Source organism: Mytilus californianus, unplaced genomic scaffold, assembly GCF_021869535.1.
Source record: "Mytilus californianus isolate M0D057914Y unplaced genomic scaffold, xbMytCali1.0.p SCAF_7, whole genome shotgun sequence".
In the NCBI taxonomy this organism is placed as follows: domain Eukaryota; kingdom Metazoa; phylum Mollusca; class Bivalvia; order Mytilida; family Mytilidae; genus Mytilus; species Mytilus californianus.
The window spans coordinates 97,092,136-97,107,257 of NW_026262723.1; the positions used below are offsets into that span (position 1 = coordinate 97,092,136).

General features: G+C 29.9%; 1 protein-coding gene across 3 annotated transcripts in view; it reads left to right on the forward strand.

Annotated features, from left to right (window-relative positions):
* The window catches only part of LOC127709077 (calcium-activated potassium channel slowpoke-like), an 83,043-nt gene that overhangs the window by 10,273 nt on the left and 57,648 nt on the right, over positions 1 to 15,122 (forward strand). For all 3 annotated transcript variants that reach the window (XM_052214423.1, XM_052214424.1, XM_052214425.1), the window contains exons 3-4: positions 1,541 to 1,637; positions 4,210 to 4,321. In XM_052214423.1, the coding sequence (XP_052070383.1) occupies positions 1,541 to 1,637; positions 4,210 to 4,321 (209 nt within the window). The remainder of the gene's footprint in view (positions 1 to 1,540; positions 1,638 to 4,209; positions 4,322 to 15,122) is intronic.

The following is a 15,122-nucleotide window of genomic DNA, read 5'->3' on the forward strand; positions in this document are numbered from 1 at the left end:
TGGTAATTTCTAGTGTTGTCAACGGTTAATCTGTTAACCGGTTAACCGTCGAAAGGACCTAATATCGAATACTAAAAATGTTATCCGATTCACTGGACTACTTACTTTCAATTTCAATACATTTTATATAAAAGTGTCATGATATTATAAATAACAAGGGTTGATTTGAAAATTATCAACGTGATACTTAATGAAATCCATTGTCCAGTATATTGATTACTTGATTAACATGAAAACAGTCCATTTTACATAATTAATTAGCACAAAGACAAATTGTATATCAGCTTTTTGGCAAAATTTTAAGTAAACATCATTTACACGGTTATAAATATACTTTGAACAATTGCATGTAGGCTGATCAAAGATTACGATTTGGTTCATTATTTCACTTTAGTTAAATATCAAGTTGATGTAAATGTAGCATCCACATCACAGGTTTGGTCATATTTCAAACAAAGTACTGATGCAAAATATTTTAAAGACAAATTTAGTGTATACTACTCGAACCATTAACCTACCGACATGAACATTACAGAAAGATCTAGGAAAGGATGCCACAATCACCTCAATACATCTTGCCATATAAACATCTATTTGTAAAGTACTGTCAGTGAACTTTTATAGCAGTTAACCGGTTAATCGGTCAAAAGATTATCCAAGTAACCAGTTAGTTAAAGATGTTCGATTTGACAACTAGTAATTTCATAAGGGTGTTAAAGTGTTGATTGTACATACGTTTTTAGTATGAAGCACTTCACCGCTTCATACAAAATGTGCTTCGGTCAGTGCTTTTCCACACCAATATAGTTACAAAAAGAAGCATTCAATTCTTTATGGTAGATTGATTTTTTGCACCTTGTTTGGGTCATTGGGTGGGATGTTTTTTCCTTTCGTTCCTCTAGATACAAGCCTTCAGGAATATAACAGCAGGTTTTACATTTTCCAAGCTATACGTGGCTAAAGGGCAAAAATAAGTCACATTTTATTGTAGTACATAGAATCAGATACTGTGTAAATTAAGTTTTACTGTGACTGCGTTTGCTTTTGATGAACACTTGTTCTTAGTTCCTGTGTCAACATATTGTGTTTTTTTTATGAATTGTTATAATGCCTTAAGTCTTTTTATTATTCAAAACTTTTAAAATTTTTGGCCTCATTCTTCCAACTTCCAAATGTTGCCATATTTCCAGAGATAAAATATCTAGAGTAAAGATTTAGAAAATATTGGGTGGGAGTATAATTGATAACTATAAATGTATTTTGAAGTACCAGATTTCTGGCCTAATTAGATGATGATGCAAATGTTAATTATGTCAGAAAACTTTTACACAAAGTATATTTATCTGCTAATTGATGTAGTAATTTAAGTTAATCATATAGAAATTGTAGATAACCATATAAAATAATTAAATGTCTCTTATGATCATCACTGTGAAGTAACCATTGTGTGTTTCAGAGAGAAAAAATGTACGTTGTCAGATGAATATTTATATTGAATGAAAATAAAGTTAACCCTTAAAATTTTTTTTTATGTTTTCAGGGAGGAAGTAGAAAACTGTGACCCATGGGCAGACAGTCCTTCCCAGCAAGTAGACCTTGCTTTCAACGTATTTTTCATGATATATTTTTTCATCCGAGTGAGTATTTAGATTAGTTTTCCAGTTAAAGAAACAAACGGTAGTGATTTTGTCTTGGAGATTGGATTTCATTCTCAGGAGAGAGATCTTATTTCGCTTTCCTTAGAACATCAATACCACTAGAAAATTGTCTTTTCCTTTATTACAATTCTCCGGAAATTTATGTACTTGTTATGGTCTTGTTTTCAAGATCATGAGACATTTTTGGTTATATTTCCTACACAGTTTTTTTTTCAGTTTATAGGATCAGAATGATTTATAAAGTCAAACCAAGTGTAGTTGTAATTTGAGTATAAAATTTTAACAACCTAAAGCAATAACTCTTTTTAAAAAAATTCTTCACAATGGAATGAATAAGTCTCAAATTTATGTATTGATATCGTCTTGATATATAAATAAGTTGTTGCCGCAATATAGCCATTTTGTGCTGAGGAGGCGTAAAGCAACCACCAATCAATTGATATAGATATATATTATATATATATATATCTTCAGTCGTCAGATATTTAGGAATTGTTGATTTATTTGCACTACTAGAAAATACCTTTAGGATACACTTTTGATAATAAGTAATATCTATTGCCAATATTGATAATGTATTTGATTGATGAACTGTTTCAATTTTGTTGACTGTATGCCAGTGTATCTTCTAGAGCCATATCTGTTTTACTTTTGGTTTTTGTCTTGGAAAAATATTCAACTTTTCTTGTTGCTTTCATCCTTTTTATATGTAATAACTAAGAATTGTTCAATGTAATTGATATTCTACAAATGATTCAAATCTTTGACATAGATGGAAATAGATTTAATTTTTTTATAGCAAATAGTAATAGATCTGATGTATTGTTTTCAACTTGGAAATTGCTTTTCTTAGAAAATGGTGCAAAGAATTGGCAACTGTAAAATATTGAAGCAAAAATGGTTTGAAATTTTGTTCAGTTTGTATGATAATTTGATATTAAGTCAGATTTGTTACTTCTGAGAGTTGCAATAAGATGACATCTGCTTATATAGATTTTTTTTTTAATTAAATCAATTTTTGCTAATTCCACATTTCCCATTGACTATTTTTAATGATAGAATTACACAGTATGGTAGAGATTTTACATGTTGATTATTCATTTGATTACCCCTACATACAAGCTTAGGTTACTAAGATAAGGTCACAAACAATTTTATTTTTCAGATTTTATGTTGGGTCTAGCTGTCATTATGATCTCTAGTAGAGGTTCATAAAAAGTTCTGATCTTAGGCTTTGCTCCCTTTGCCTGTAGTGATTTTTGTTTAAGACTCTTTTTTTTGATGAATCACATATGTAAATATGAATGATTTGCATCCCAAATAGATGTCACATTGTTATGTGTTCTTTATATAAAAAAAAAGATATGATATTGAAGTTTTTCTTTATTGCAGCTGTTTACATTCTAACTTGTATAGTGTAAATAGAAAAAAGAAAATTTATTGTTTGTTGGTGTTCATCAATTCTTAAAATCAAATCTTTGTTTGATAAACTCATTCTTGATGTAAGATATCAATTGATCCACGATTGGTGATAGGATTGTAAACCATTGTTGTTAAAGATTATTGGAAAAAACTGTATTACAGTTTCAGTAACAATACTCCAGTTTTTATCATTGAAATAAAGTAGATTGATAACATGAATTAGATTTTCTCCTTGTCATACATAAAAGATGAGAAATGCAAATCAAGGAAAAAAGCAAAAGTATATATTGCTAAACAGCAGCCCAATTATACCCCATGTGAAATGTTAGCATCAACTTCATGTATTGTAGTATTAGCACATCCCAATTTTAAAAAATTGTTATGTTTCTAATATTCATAAATGAATATGAATTGATAACCACATTTACCACATGTTGACCTTTTAATGTCTATTTCGGTTAACTTGAGTGGTTGGGTTTCTGTCTATTTAGTGTTTAGAAAATTTCATGAAAATGAAAAAATCTTTACAATGATGAACCATCTGTAAGGATTATAATTGTATTTATATATCATATTAAATTCTGTACAGAGTAATTACGGATAACATGCAGATTTTGTCACAGTTTACCTATTTTCACCTGGTACAACCCTTAGACTTGGACAATTTACCTATTTTCACCTGGTACAACCCTTAGACTTGGACAATTTACCTATTTTCACCTGGTACAACCCTTAGACTTGGACAATTTCAAGAAAGTTATAATTTTCTTTCTTAAATATAATCAGTCTTTCTAGGAGATACAGGTCTGATCTTTGTAAATGATTAGGTAATGAGTAGTTTCACATCCAATAGTTAAGTTAATATTTATTTATTTATATTTTTGACCTTTTGCAGTTCATTTCAAGCAGGGTACAGATGTTCAATTTAATTGTTCTTGCTTGAATGCAAATAGTAATTTAAATGCATGTTACATTGAGTTTTGGTTTTCAGTAGCAACATAATGAGAATGTCTCCATCATAATTGTTACTGTACCTATTGAATTTAAAACCTATATCAAATGTGTTACAACCATCATCCATGACTTTACAATAACACATGTGTCAAAATGATATTTCTTTTTTTTTCAGTTTGTTGCAGCAAACGACAAGTTACTGTTTTGGTTAGAAATATTTTCTTTTGTGGATTATTTTACCATTCCTCCTTCATTTGTTGCCATCTATTTAGACAGAAACTGGCTAGGTAGGTACAGATGAGATCTTAAATGTATGGTCATAAAAACATTGAATAAAAGTTTCCACATTTTAATTCAATTTGTGTGGCAATGAGGTAAGCACATGTTAAGCGACCTTCAATCAATCAATCAATCAAAGCATATACTATGGCACCTTCAGTCAGTCAGTTTATCAATCAAAGCATATGTTATGGCACCTTCAATCAGTCAGTTAATCAATCAAAGCATATGTTAAGCCAATTTCCATCAATCATTCAATCAAAGCATATGTCAATAGAACTTCAACCAATCAGTCAATCAAAGCATATCTTAAGGGACCTTCAATCAATCATTCAATCAAAGCATATGTTTAGCCACCTTCGATCAATCATTCAATCAAAGCATATGTTAAGCCACCTTTGATCAATCATTCAATCAAAGCATACCTTAATAGACTTTCAACCAATCAGTCCATCAAACCATAAGCCACCTTCAATCAATCAGTCAGTCAATCAGCCAAAGCATATGAAATTTTATACATTTTCTTTAAAGCAATTTTCCAAGATCCCTGGAACGTCTAATGAAGCTAAATTTAAATGAAATGTGCATAAAAAAGTAAGAGCCTTTTATCAATAGTAATTTGTTTATCAGATCATGGTAAACCTACTGCATATGGTATTAGGCTCATACATAATAATATGAGATATGATATTTAACTCTAGACTGGCAGACTCTCTAAATTTTCAGTTAGTACACAATCTTTTCTTTTTTGAGTCTGGACAGGGATTATTTTGAATTTGAAAAGAACAATTTGGGGAATTTGGGAAAGATTGCTCACATTTAAGAAGTTGATTTCCATTAGCTCATTTTCTTTTTTAATGATTTCAAACTAAATCCAGACCCTTAACTAGAAATTTTATTGGGTTTAATGCAAACTAGACTTAATACAAAGTCTTATTTGAAGAGATAGTTTATGCATATGCATCAAGTAATTTGTTATCTTTTTTACAAAGGCTAAAGTACTGAAACAATTTTGCACTTACTGTTTTGAGACAGAACGTGACTTGTAGTAAATTGAAACAGTAAAACAAAAAATTAAAAAGTAAATTTTTCGCTTCAATATAAACTGTAACTTTTGTACTTATATCAAGTAACTTTTGTACTTATATCAAATAAAAAATTGATAGGGAGGTTCTTAACAAGTTATAATTCCCAATAAAACCTACAGCGTTCATTAGGAGAATGATGTTTGTATAGCTTGTAGTTGACTCATGGAAAAAACGCCTTGAATATTAAAATAAAATATTTCTGACTATTGTAAGTGTTGTTAGACTGTTGCTGGAATCAGAATGATACAGTATATAATGACGTTACGCACGGTGTTCAGTTTAGTAATGGTAACGTTACTTGACGTTGTTTTTCTATTATTTCAAGCGATAACTGTAAAAAACCTCAATATTATTTTTTATACAGCTGGCATTTTGATGTTTCACTATTTATAAAAAAAAAATAAATAGACAGTTAAGATGACTGATTATATATTTTTTACACATAAATCTTTATTTCATCATAATATTAACTTATTGAAAGTATATATTTCAAATATTTGTCATTGCCCAAGACTGTCAATTGTTGCAAAATATATATCCTCTAGGATGGTCAGGATTCCATCATTACAAGTATCTAAGTCTAGGTATAGATATCGCATGAAAACAGCCAGCACCAAAGCTGTTTTGTGCTTCAAGAGTTTAAATTTTATCAACCCGCCTTCAACTGTAGTTTTTAAACTACAGTTTGTGATTAATATCAGGGTCTTTCAGAATTTGGAATGAAAACTTTATTTTAGAATTGTTCATTTTATTTAAAATTAAAAAGTGATTTACAGCCTTTGAAATGAGTATTTTTCACATACGCCTGTTTATCGGATGCGTGGAAATGACTGTTAGTGTATAAAACAAACATTCGTACCAGCGGAGACATATCTGTGACTAGGTCCCAAAATCGAAAGTTTCGGTATTATTAAAGCTTGTGCTACATATACTAATCCGAAAATTTCCGATAATGTTCGCAAAATTTTACGTGAAAATTAACCCATGAATTTGAAAATTGCGTGATTATTTCAAGAGAATCATGCTTGGCAATTTTTCAACCACTCTACACGCCTTAAAACGCAAAGGTTTTGCATCAAAAATAATTAACCTTTTGCATAATATAATTATTATTTATTGGACGCCTTTAAAATCAGCACATGGTTTACAAAACTTTGATGGAAGTCAAATTTCATGTTGATTTATTACCTTAAAAGAAATTATCAAAAAATTATCTCCCAAAATAATATCATTATACAGAACGTGTCAAATGCAAATGACATGCAAGACTTTTAGTCAATGGAAAATAAAATTATATATATTAGGTTACATTGACGTTTCGTGCAAAAAACGTTCAATTTAGACGTGGTAACATATTTAGGAGACACAGACATCTTGCAGAAAATTGATGAAAAATTGACCGTTTCCTTAACATTGATGGCTTAAACAAATCTTTAAAAAAATCACGTTTCAGTAATAACATTTGTTTTCATAGTTCATTTGTCTGTCACAAATTTGAAATACCATAAATTGTCATGGTACTGAAAAATCTTGAACAATAGTTCTATGGTAACAATTAAGGGAGACACGGAAAATGCTGAAAATAATAAAATGATGTAAGTTATGTTAAAATAAAAAATGTGTTCGTAAAATCTAATAAAATCACATTTTAATGTTAAGGTGACATACCTTTTCTATAATTTATGTGAAAATATTATAATATCGAAGTGCTTGCTTTCATTTTTGTGTACTTGAATTTTCATATCTTACAGCTCTGTGGAATTTCGAAAATGGACGCTAGACTGCGAACTGACATGATATTTACCGTGACCGTTTCACGCCATGAATATGATCATATTATATCCAACCTGTACAAATTTTATTGAAATCCATTCAGCAGTTTATATTTTTTTCTTCGTTTATATTTGGATGGTTGGTTCTTGTTACGTCTTATACTGCAAAAATGGCATTATGAACACAGAATCATTGCTTAGTTATATAATAAAACATAACATTAAATTTATTAAAATCAGGTTTTATTTAATTTGATTCAAATGATGTATCCAGACAAGTTACTTTTTAATAATGCGTAGAATTGATTTGTTTTTGTCCTACTTTGCATCAAGAAATGGTCAAGTGAAAAATAGACCAAATACCGTGCGTAACGTCAACTTGTTCATCTTCAAAGTTGCCTTGTAGAAGACGTTACTAAGTTGTAAAACTTGTGTCTGATCCATTTGTCGTTTTGAACAATGCTAAAGTTGCCTTCATCCTGAATATGTATGAAATGTTAGCCATTGGATATTAAACAAACAACAATCAATCATTCATAGTTTTTACTTTCAGTCCTTTATATGATTGTCTCCCCTGACTCACTGCAATTTTGAATGATCTATGAATTATCAGAAATATATTATATACTATCAGATTATTCAATCCATCTTGTATGAGAAAGGATTTGTTGTTTAAATGTACGTTTGATATTTGAACAATAAAATACTTTGAATTAAGAATATGATTGTACAAGGAACCTTGCTTTAGTGTTGCTATGTTGTAATAGTGACCATATACCAAATATAATGCAATAGCACAGGAGTGATAGATCATCTAATAAATAGGACTGGTAACACAAGTCCATAGTTTGGAATTAAAAATTCATGAAGAAATGCTGTATACAAAGTGAAACCATAGTGTTTCTATGCAGATTGAATGCATTTGTTTGACATGCTTCATAGTAGATTTATTTTTAGTGAAAGTAAAGCAAGCCTTGGGAATATACTACTCATCTACTGTTCAGGAATTCTATAGAAAATATTGAATATGACATTTTTCAACTGACTTAAATGAGGATTTTATCATTAATTATTAACAGATGAAATTTCAATGTAACAGACAAAAATTGAACATTAGCTCATATAACATGCCATTATATTTGTTATCTGCACAGCTTTTAAAGTAAGAGATAGAATATAAAACTGAAGTAAATGGCCAAGTCTTCATTAAATAAAGACTTGGTGGGCGACTTATAAAATATAACAATAAATCTATTTTCCTCAAATGAGTAAGTGATTGGAAAACAGTAAATTGGCATCAAAATCTTCTCCATCAAAATTTTCTCCATTAAATGAGTAAGTAATGGGCAAACAGTAAAAATAGAATTTAATTGGAAAAGGGTACCTATTATGTTTTGATCATGCAGCCAATTTTTGTAGATGGTCATAGATTTTACTTATTTTCAACTTCAATTTTTGTTTCATAGAAATCAGAATCAGACACTTGGAATTAGTAATTTATGTTAAGTAAGACCTAAACACATTAAAGTTGCTTTAGAACCAACATCTATTTCTGAATAAGGCAGAAAAAGGCATTTCATCCTTTCTTTATTAGATGTCTATTATTAGATGATAATGAGCATTTTAACTGCTGAATAAACTAGTAAAATAGGTTGAACTGTACAGATTAACTTCTGACTACAGTTCATGATATATGTACTGAACTTCATACAACCTTAACTTATACAGCTCTTTTGCATTTACATTGATTAAACATTTATCCCACAGCATGTGGCTTATTTTAACATCATATCCTTTCATGTAAAATAATTCCACTTTAGGACAATAAATTACATGTTCATTTTCATAGTTATAGATTTTCTTCCTCATGAATTTTATAGACTGTGAAAAATTTATACATCTGTAAAATAATTCACTATTTGAGGAAATGAAAAGATTAAATAAGCTGCACATTTTTAGTCTCAAATATCTTCTATAAAGCCAATAAATGGAATGTTCATACTTTTTAACCTGCAGTTGTTATATTCTGCACAATATGGGAAATGTTTTCCATAGCAACATTAAAACAAAGAGGCTTTGTATCATCACACAAAGACATTTTTTTTACATCACACCTAGTAATAAAATTATTTCTACATCACACAAAACTAAAAATTTTTCTACATTACAATAAGTAATTGAATTATTTCTTCTTCACATTAAGTGATAGAATTATTTCTACTTCACACCAAGTTAGTAATACAATTATTTCTACATCACATCATGTACAATTATTTCTACAACACTTCAAGAAATAAAATAATTTCTACATCACACCAAGTAGTTAAATAATTTCTACAAACCAAGCAATAAATAATTTCTACATCACACCAAGTAGTTAAATAATTTCTACAAACCAAGCAATAAATAATTTCTACATCACACCAAGTAATAGTATAAATTCTATTGAAATAAAATGATTTCTACATCAAACCAAGTAATACAATTATATCTACATCACACCATTAGTAATTAAATAATTTCTACATTACACCAAGTAATAAAATAATTTCTCCATAACTTTTTTTTATAAAAATAAACTAGATGTTAATGAGTCATTTTAAAGCAATTATGAATGTTCAAACAAATCAGTAATAAAAAAACTTTAACCCGTCTTATTCTTTATGTGCCTGTCCCAAGTCAGGAGCCTGTAGTTCAGTGGTTGTCCTTGGTCCTATTTATTTTTTTACGAAAATTGTTTGGTTATAAATTAGGCTTTTAGTTTTCTTTTTTGAATTGTTCCACATTTTTCATGTCGCAGCCTTTTATTATCGACTATACGATTTGGGTTTATCTCATTGTTGAAGGCTGTAAGGTGGCATATAATTTTTATCACCTTCATTTGAACTCTGGTGGATAGTTGTCTCATCAGCAATCATACCACATTTCCTTATTTTAATACTGTTGATTCATTATTCATTGAATACTGCTTTAATATGTGGAGTTGGTACAGGCAGTCCACTGAAATTTGTACCAAATAGATATGAATTACTTGGTGATTAAGCAGCAGCAAATTGGAAAACTGTGAACATTTGCTTTCTGGAAACTGCTGTTATTTAATTAAAAAATATAAATCTTGAAGTTATAATACTCTTCCAATAGTAAATGTTGACTACCTTAAGCTTGCAATTGCTTTTTGTATTTTGGTAACTAAGATAGGTATTTTGGTAACTAAGATAGGTATTTTGGATTTTCATAAGCTAATTATACAAGAATTCCTTAATCAATAAAAGGCTTGTAGTTTGAAGAAAAACATCAATGTTATATAATTTGATTGCAACTCAAGAAAAAGAAATATCCTGAATAGAAAGACTTTAGCCTTATTATTTGCATATTTTTATATTGAATATATGTCAGTAAATGAAAAAGTGGTAGACAATTTCTTAGGCCATTGAGAGTACTTGAATTCATACACAATTGCATTCTTTTTAAGTTCTTTTAGTTACTATTATAATGCTAGAATTATTTAACATTCCCACCCTCTCAGTGTTATATGAAATGGTTGCTGTACTGTTGGGGTAGTGTTTTCTGTCTAATGTTTAGGTACCTGTTGTAGCACCCTAATGCTGTTATTGTATTCACAGTTTCTTTCAATTGTATTAAATATATAATGATCTTGTCATAAAAATGATTCAAGATGTATCTGATAAATGACCATCCATCCATTCTTTAAATATTATCCAGAATCGTTTTAAACATTGAAAATTAATGATAAAACCTGTAATTCAGCATTTTAAAATATAAAAAGACTCCGTAAAAAAAATAAAATTTTGTGGAGACAGAGTGCTTTCCTGCATTTACCTTCAGGAGGAACACTCATAATCAATAATTTGAAAGCCAAGGATGTTTCAATACTTGAAGAACTATATGAATAGCCAAACCCATGTTAAGGCAAATTTATGTGAGGGAGTATGAACCTTAGTTTCTTATATTGTAATATGGAGAAGACTTCATAAGTATGATTTATTTGTATCTCATCTATTTTACTCAGATTAAGCAAATAAAAAATGTTTAAACGAAACTAAGTTTCTTAATTATTTCTAAATTTATCAACAGAAAATATAAGAAATGTTTGTTATAAATGATGAGAGGTGTCAGTATATGAAGAAACTAATCTTATCCCTAAAAACTTGATTGAATGGTTACATTAGTGCTTACTTTGGATGATGTTGTACACAATATTACCAATTCTGCAGATAGTTGGGCTTGAAAGCATACCTAAAACTGAGATAAACAATTTATTTTGTATAATGTCTTCAGAGGTAAACAATTTTACATAATTAAAAAAAATCTGACCATGGGTTTGATTGTCAAATTTCTTCTTTGAGTAGGACATTTTTATCAGAACCCTCAGCTTCTTAAAAGATAATTTTGTAGGTAAGCCACCAACAGTCAATCCTTTCTGTGTTGACACGAATTAACATTTACAAAACTTTGCATTGTTCGAATGACTAAGGATTTTCTACCCTAAATACCTTAGCTGTTTTTGGTAAAACCTTTGGTAATTTTTATGCCCCCGCCGTAAAGGAGGGGGCATTAAGTTTTACCCTTGTCCGTCTGTACTTACGAACGTCCGTACGTCCCAAAATTGGTTTCCGTTCTCTAACTTTAGTTTGCCTCAACCAAATGTTATGAAACTTATACACAATGCTTATTACCACAAAACACAGATCAAGTTTGAATTTTGGTGGTGTCACTTTTACCGTTCTAGAGTTATGCCCCTTTACAGATCGAAAAATTGCTGAATTTTTCGTTTCCGTTCTCTTTACTTAAATTTGCCTCAACCAAATGTTATGAAACTTATGCACAATGCTTATTACCACAAAACACAGATCAAGTTTGAATTTTGGTGGCGTTACTTTTATCATTCTAGAGTTATGCCCCTTAACAGAAAAATTGTTTAATTTTCTCGTTTCCGTTCTCTAACTTCAGTTTGCCTCAACCAAATGTTATGAAACTTTTACACAATACTTATTACCACAAAACTCAGATCAAGTACAAATTTTGGTAGCGTCACTTTTACAGTTCTTGAGTTATGTCCCTTTATAACGTTATATGCAAAGGGGGGCATAATCTGTGTCTCATGGACACATTCCCCATTTATTTATCTTCAATTTGGTACATTTTTAGTCTTTAAGTTTTTTTATTCGAGTGGCACTGATGAGTTTTTTTAAAAATAAACTCCCCTCTGGTGTACAAAATTATAAGCCTGGTATCATTGATGAGTTTTTTCCCAGTATACCACCAGCACCCAATCCTTTTATTTGTTTAAATACACAGAATATACATATCCGTATCCAGGAAGCCAAAAATCAATATCTTGTAGATATTAAAAACCTATCCAGTCTTTACAGTAAAAAATTGATTTTTCTATCAGTGTCTTCATCTAAAATTGTCAACAGTATATTGTCACTGAGAAAAAAATGGTTAAATAGATTTTATACAAAGAATAATTCCTGAAGACTCAAGTCTCTCTGTTCCATTTGAAAACATGAAAAAAGACCAATGTTTGTAGCCTTTTTGTACATTATACATTATCAATTGCTTTGTAAATAATGAAATATTGCCTATTGAAATTTGGTAAATATTTGTTGTCCACAGAATCTCTTGTTGTCATGGAGAACCAACACTAGTAGTCATTGTAATAGAGTGTCATTTTGAAACCATTTAAAATTTGATGTAGTTAAGTTTGCTTCAAGTATCCTTTACTTTTAGCATTGATAATGATTTCACTTTTTATGTATTATTCAAATTAAATATTGTGTCTAAGTTTACAAGTTTGAAATGACAGACATAATGGTTAAGTTTTAAGTTGATGTTTGTTTTGTTCCTATTTGGTGTAACCAATATGAGCAGGAGCCATGTGATATCGTTTATTTCTTACTTCGCTGGGATTCATTATGTCTTACTTAGTTTTAGTTGGTTGGTTTTCCCATACAGGATTTCCCACCTGGGTAATACTTTGCCTACCCTGGCACTGGTATTATTGCCAATGAGACAACTCTCCACCAGAGACCAAATGACATAGAAGTTAACACGTATAGGTCACCACACGGTCTTCAACAATGAGTAAAACTGCATAGTCAGTTATAAAAGGCCCTGAAATGAAAAATGTAAAACAATTCAAACAAGAAAACTAATGGCCTGATTTATGTACAAAACAATGAACAAAAAAAAAAAATGATACACAGCAAATAAACAACAACCACTGAATTACAGGCTCCTGACTCTAGGCCAGCACACTATCACAAGACCACAGAGCCTGTTGGTATTTCCATAAGAAATATGTTAGCTATAAAATTCTAAATACAATATAATTTATCTTGGTTCTTCTGCAATTAATGCTAGACAATCAATATTAATTGGCCTGTAGATAAGTTAAATGCTATATTATCTTAAAAATCTTCAATCAATTTTCTGTACTCACTGAAAACCAATTTAGATTATAGAAATCCAGACAATAATTTGTTTAATAGAAAACAGTAAAAGTCTGCCATAACTTTATGAGATAATGTCATGTTGTCTTATCAAATCTCAACAGTATTTTATGTATATATGGGACTATTGATTTTTGCCTAAGAACAGTCATGTCCAGGTCAGCATCTAGTATAACATCATGAAAAAGATAATAGCTAATTTGTAGTCAGGTGTGACAGGGGGTTGAATAAATACTCATTGATATAAACCCCAATGCTCATGAGATAAGGATTCTGTCTTGTGAATAGAATATTTAAAGAATTGATTGCAAGGAACAAATTTGCATTGTTTGTTGTCAGTGGTATTAATCTGTGTCACTAGATAATAATAATCAAGCTAATTTTTCTGTGATGAAACATAATTTGATTTGATCTGGAAATATAGGCAAATTTATCACCAAATTATAATAAACATTTTGCTCATTAAGTATCAAGGTTGTTAAGTAGTCGAGAAAGTAGTAATTTGGTTGAATTATTATAAAATTTTAAAGTTTTAAAGCCAACTTTATTACAACTGAATTTTTATTTTTTGGGTCTGAAAAAACCCATTGAAAAAGGATTGAGATTGTTCTGAAATAAGATTAAACCTTGCTGCACAAAAGTGAAAAAATCCTGTCAAAATAATGTCAATAAGACAGCAACTCAACAACACAAATAACAGAGACATCTAGGAAAAGATTGTATATTGACCTCTCGATGTCTTTTTTTTTGCTTTTATTGTGCTGTAGGGATGTTGTCTTATTGATATTTATTCCTTATTTTTTTTCTCTAATTTTCATGCTTTTTTCACATTTCTCAATCGGTGTGAGAAAAACATTTCTTCTCTTTAGAGAAAATTTTGTTCTCGGCAAATGATTGGTCAAAATTTAATTATGACGTAAAATTTTCTTGGTTTCTTCTGAATTTCCTATTATGACGTCATGAAAAAAGACGACCATGCCTGATGACGTCACATATAAAGAACACAACTTTCTGCAAATCTTTGAAAATGAAGGCTAAACTTTGTTTAAATATCGTTAGAGAAACAGATTCCACCACCTTAACTCGTGTATTACGATATTTCTCCACTCTCAACAGTTAAATTTTAATTATTTAAAAAGCTCTGCAAGCCTCTTGCTTTAAACATTTAAATTTAACTGTCTCGAGTGGAGAAATATCGTAGCACACTTGATGCAGTGGTGGAATCTATATTTCTCTCATTTAGATACGATAATCACAAAGCACCTCAATATGATGTGTTGTATACTATCCAAGATGACCTCTTACGAATCTAACCTTGACCTTCTGACAATAAAATTAGAAAAAATATTTTTTGGGGTCCTTTTTGTTCACCTTAAATAGACTAGATATTTTGAATATGGGTACATCATCTCAAAGAGGATGTGTCAAATACTAATATGGCTGACATCTGACCTTGACCTTTGACTGCAAGTT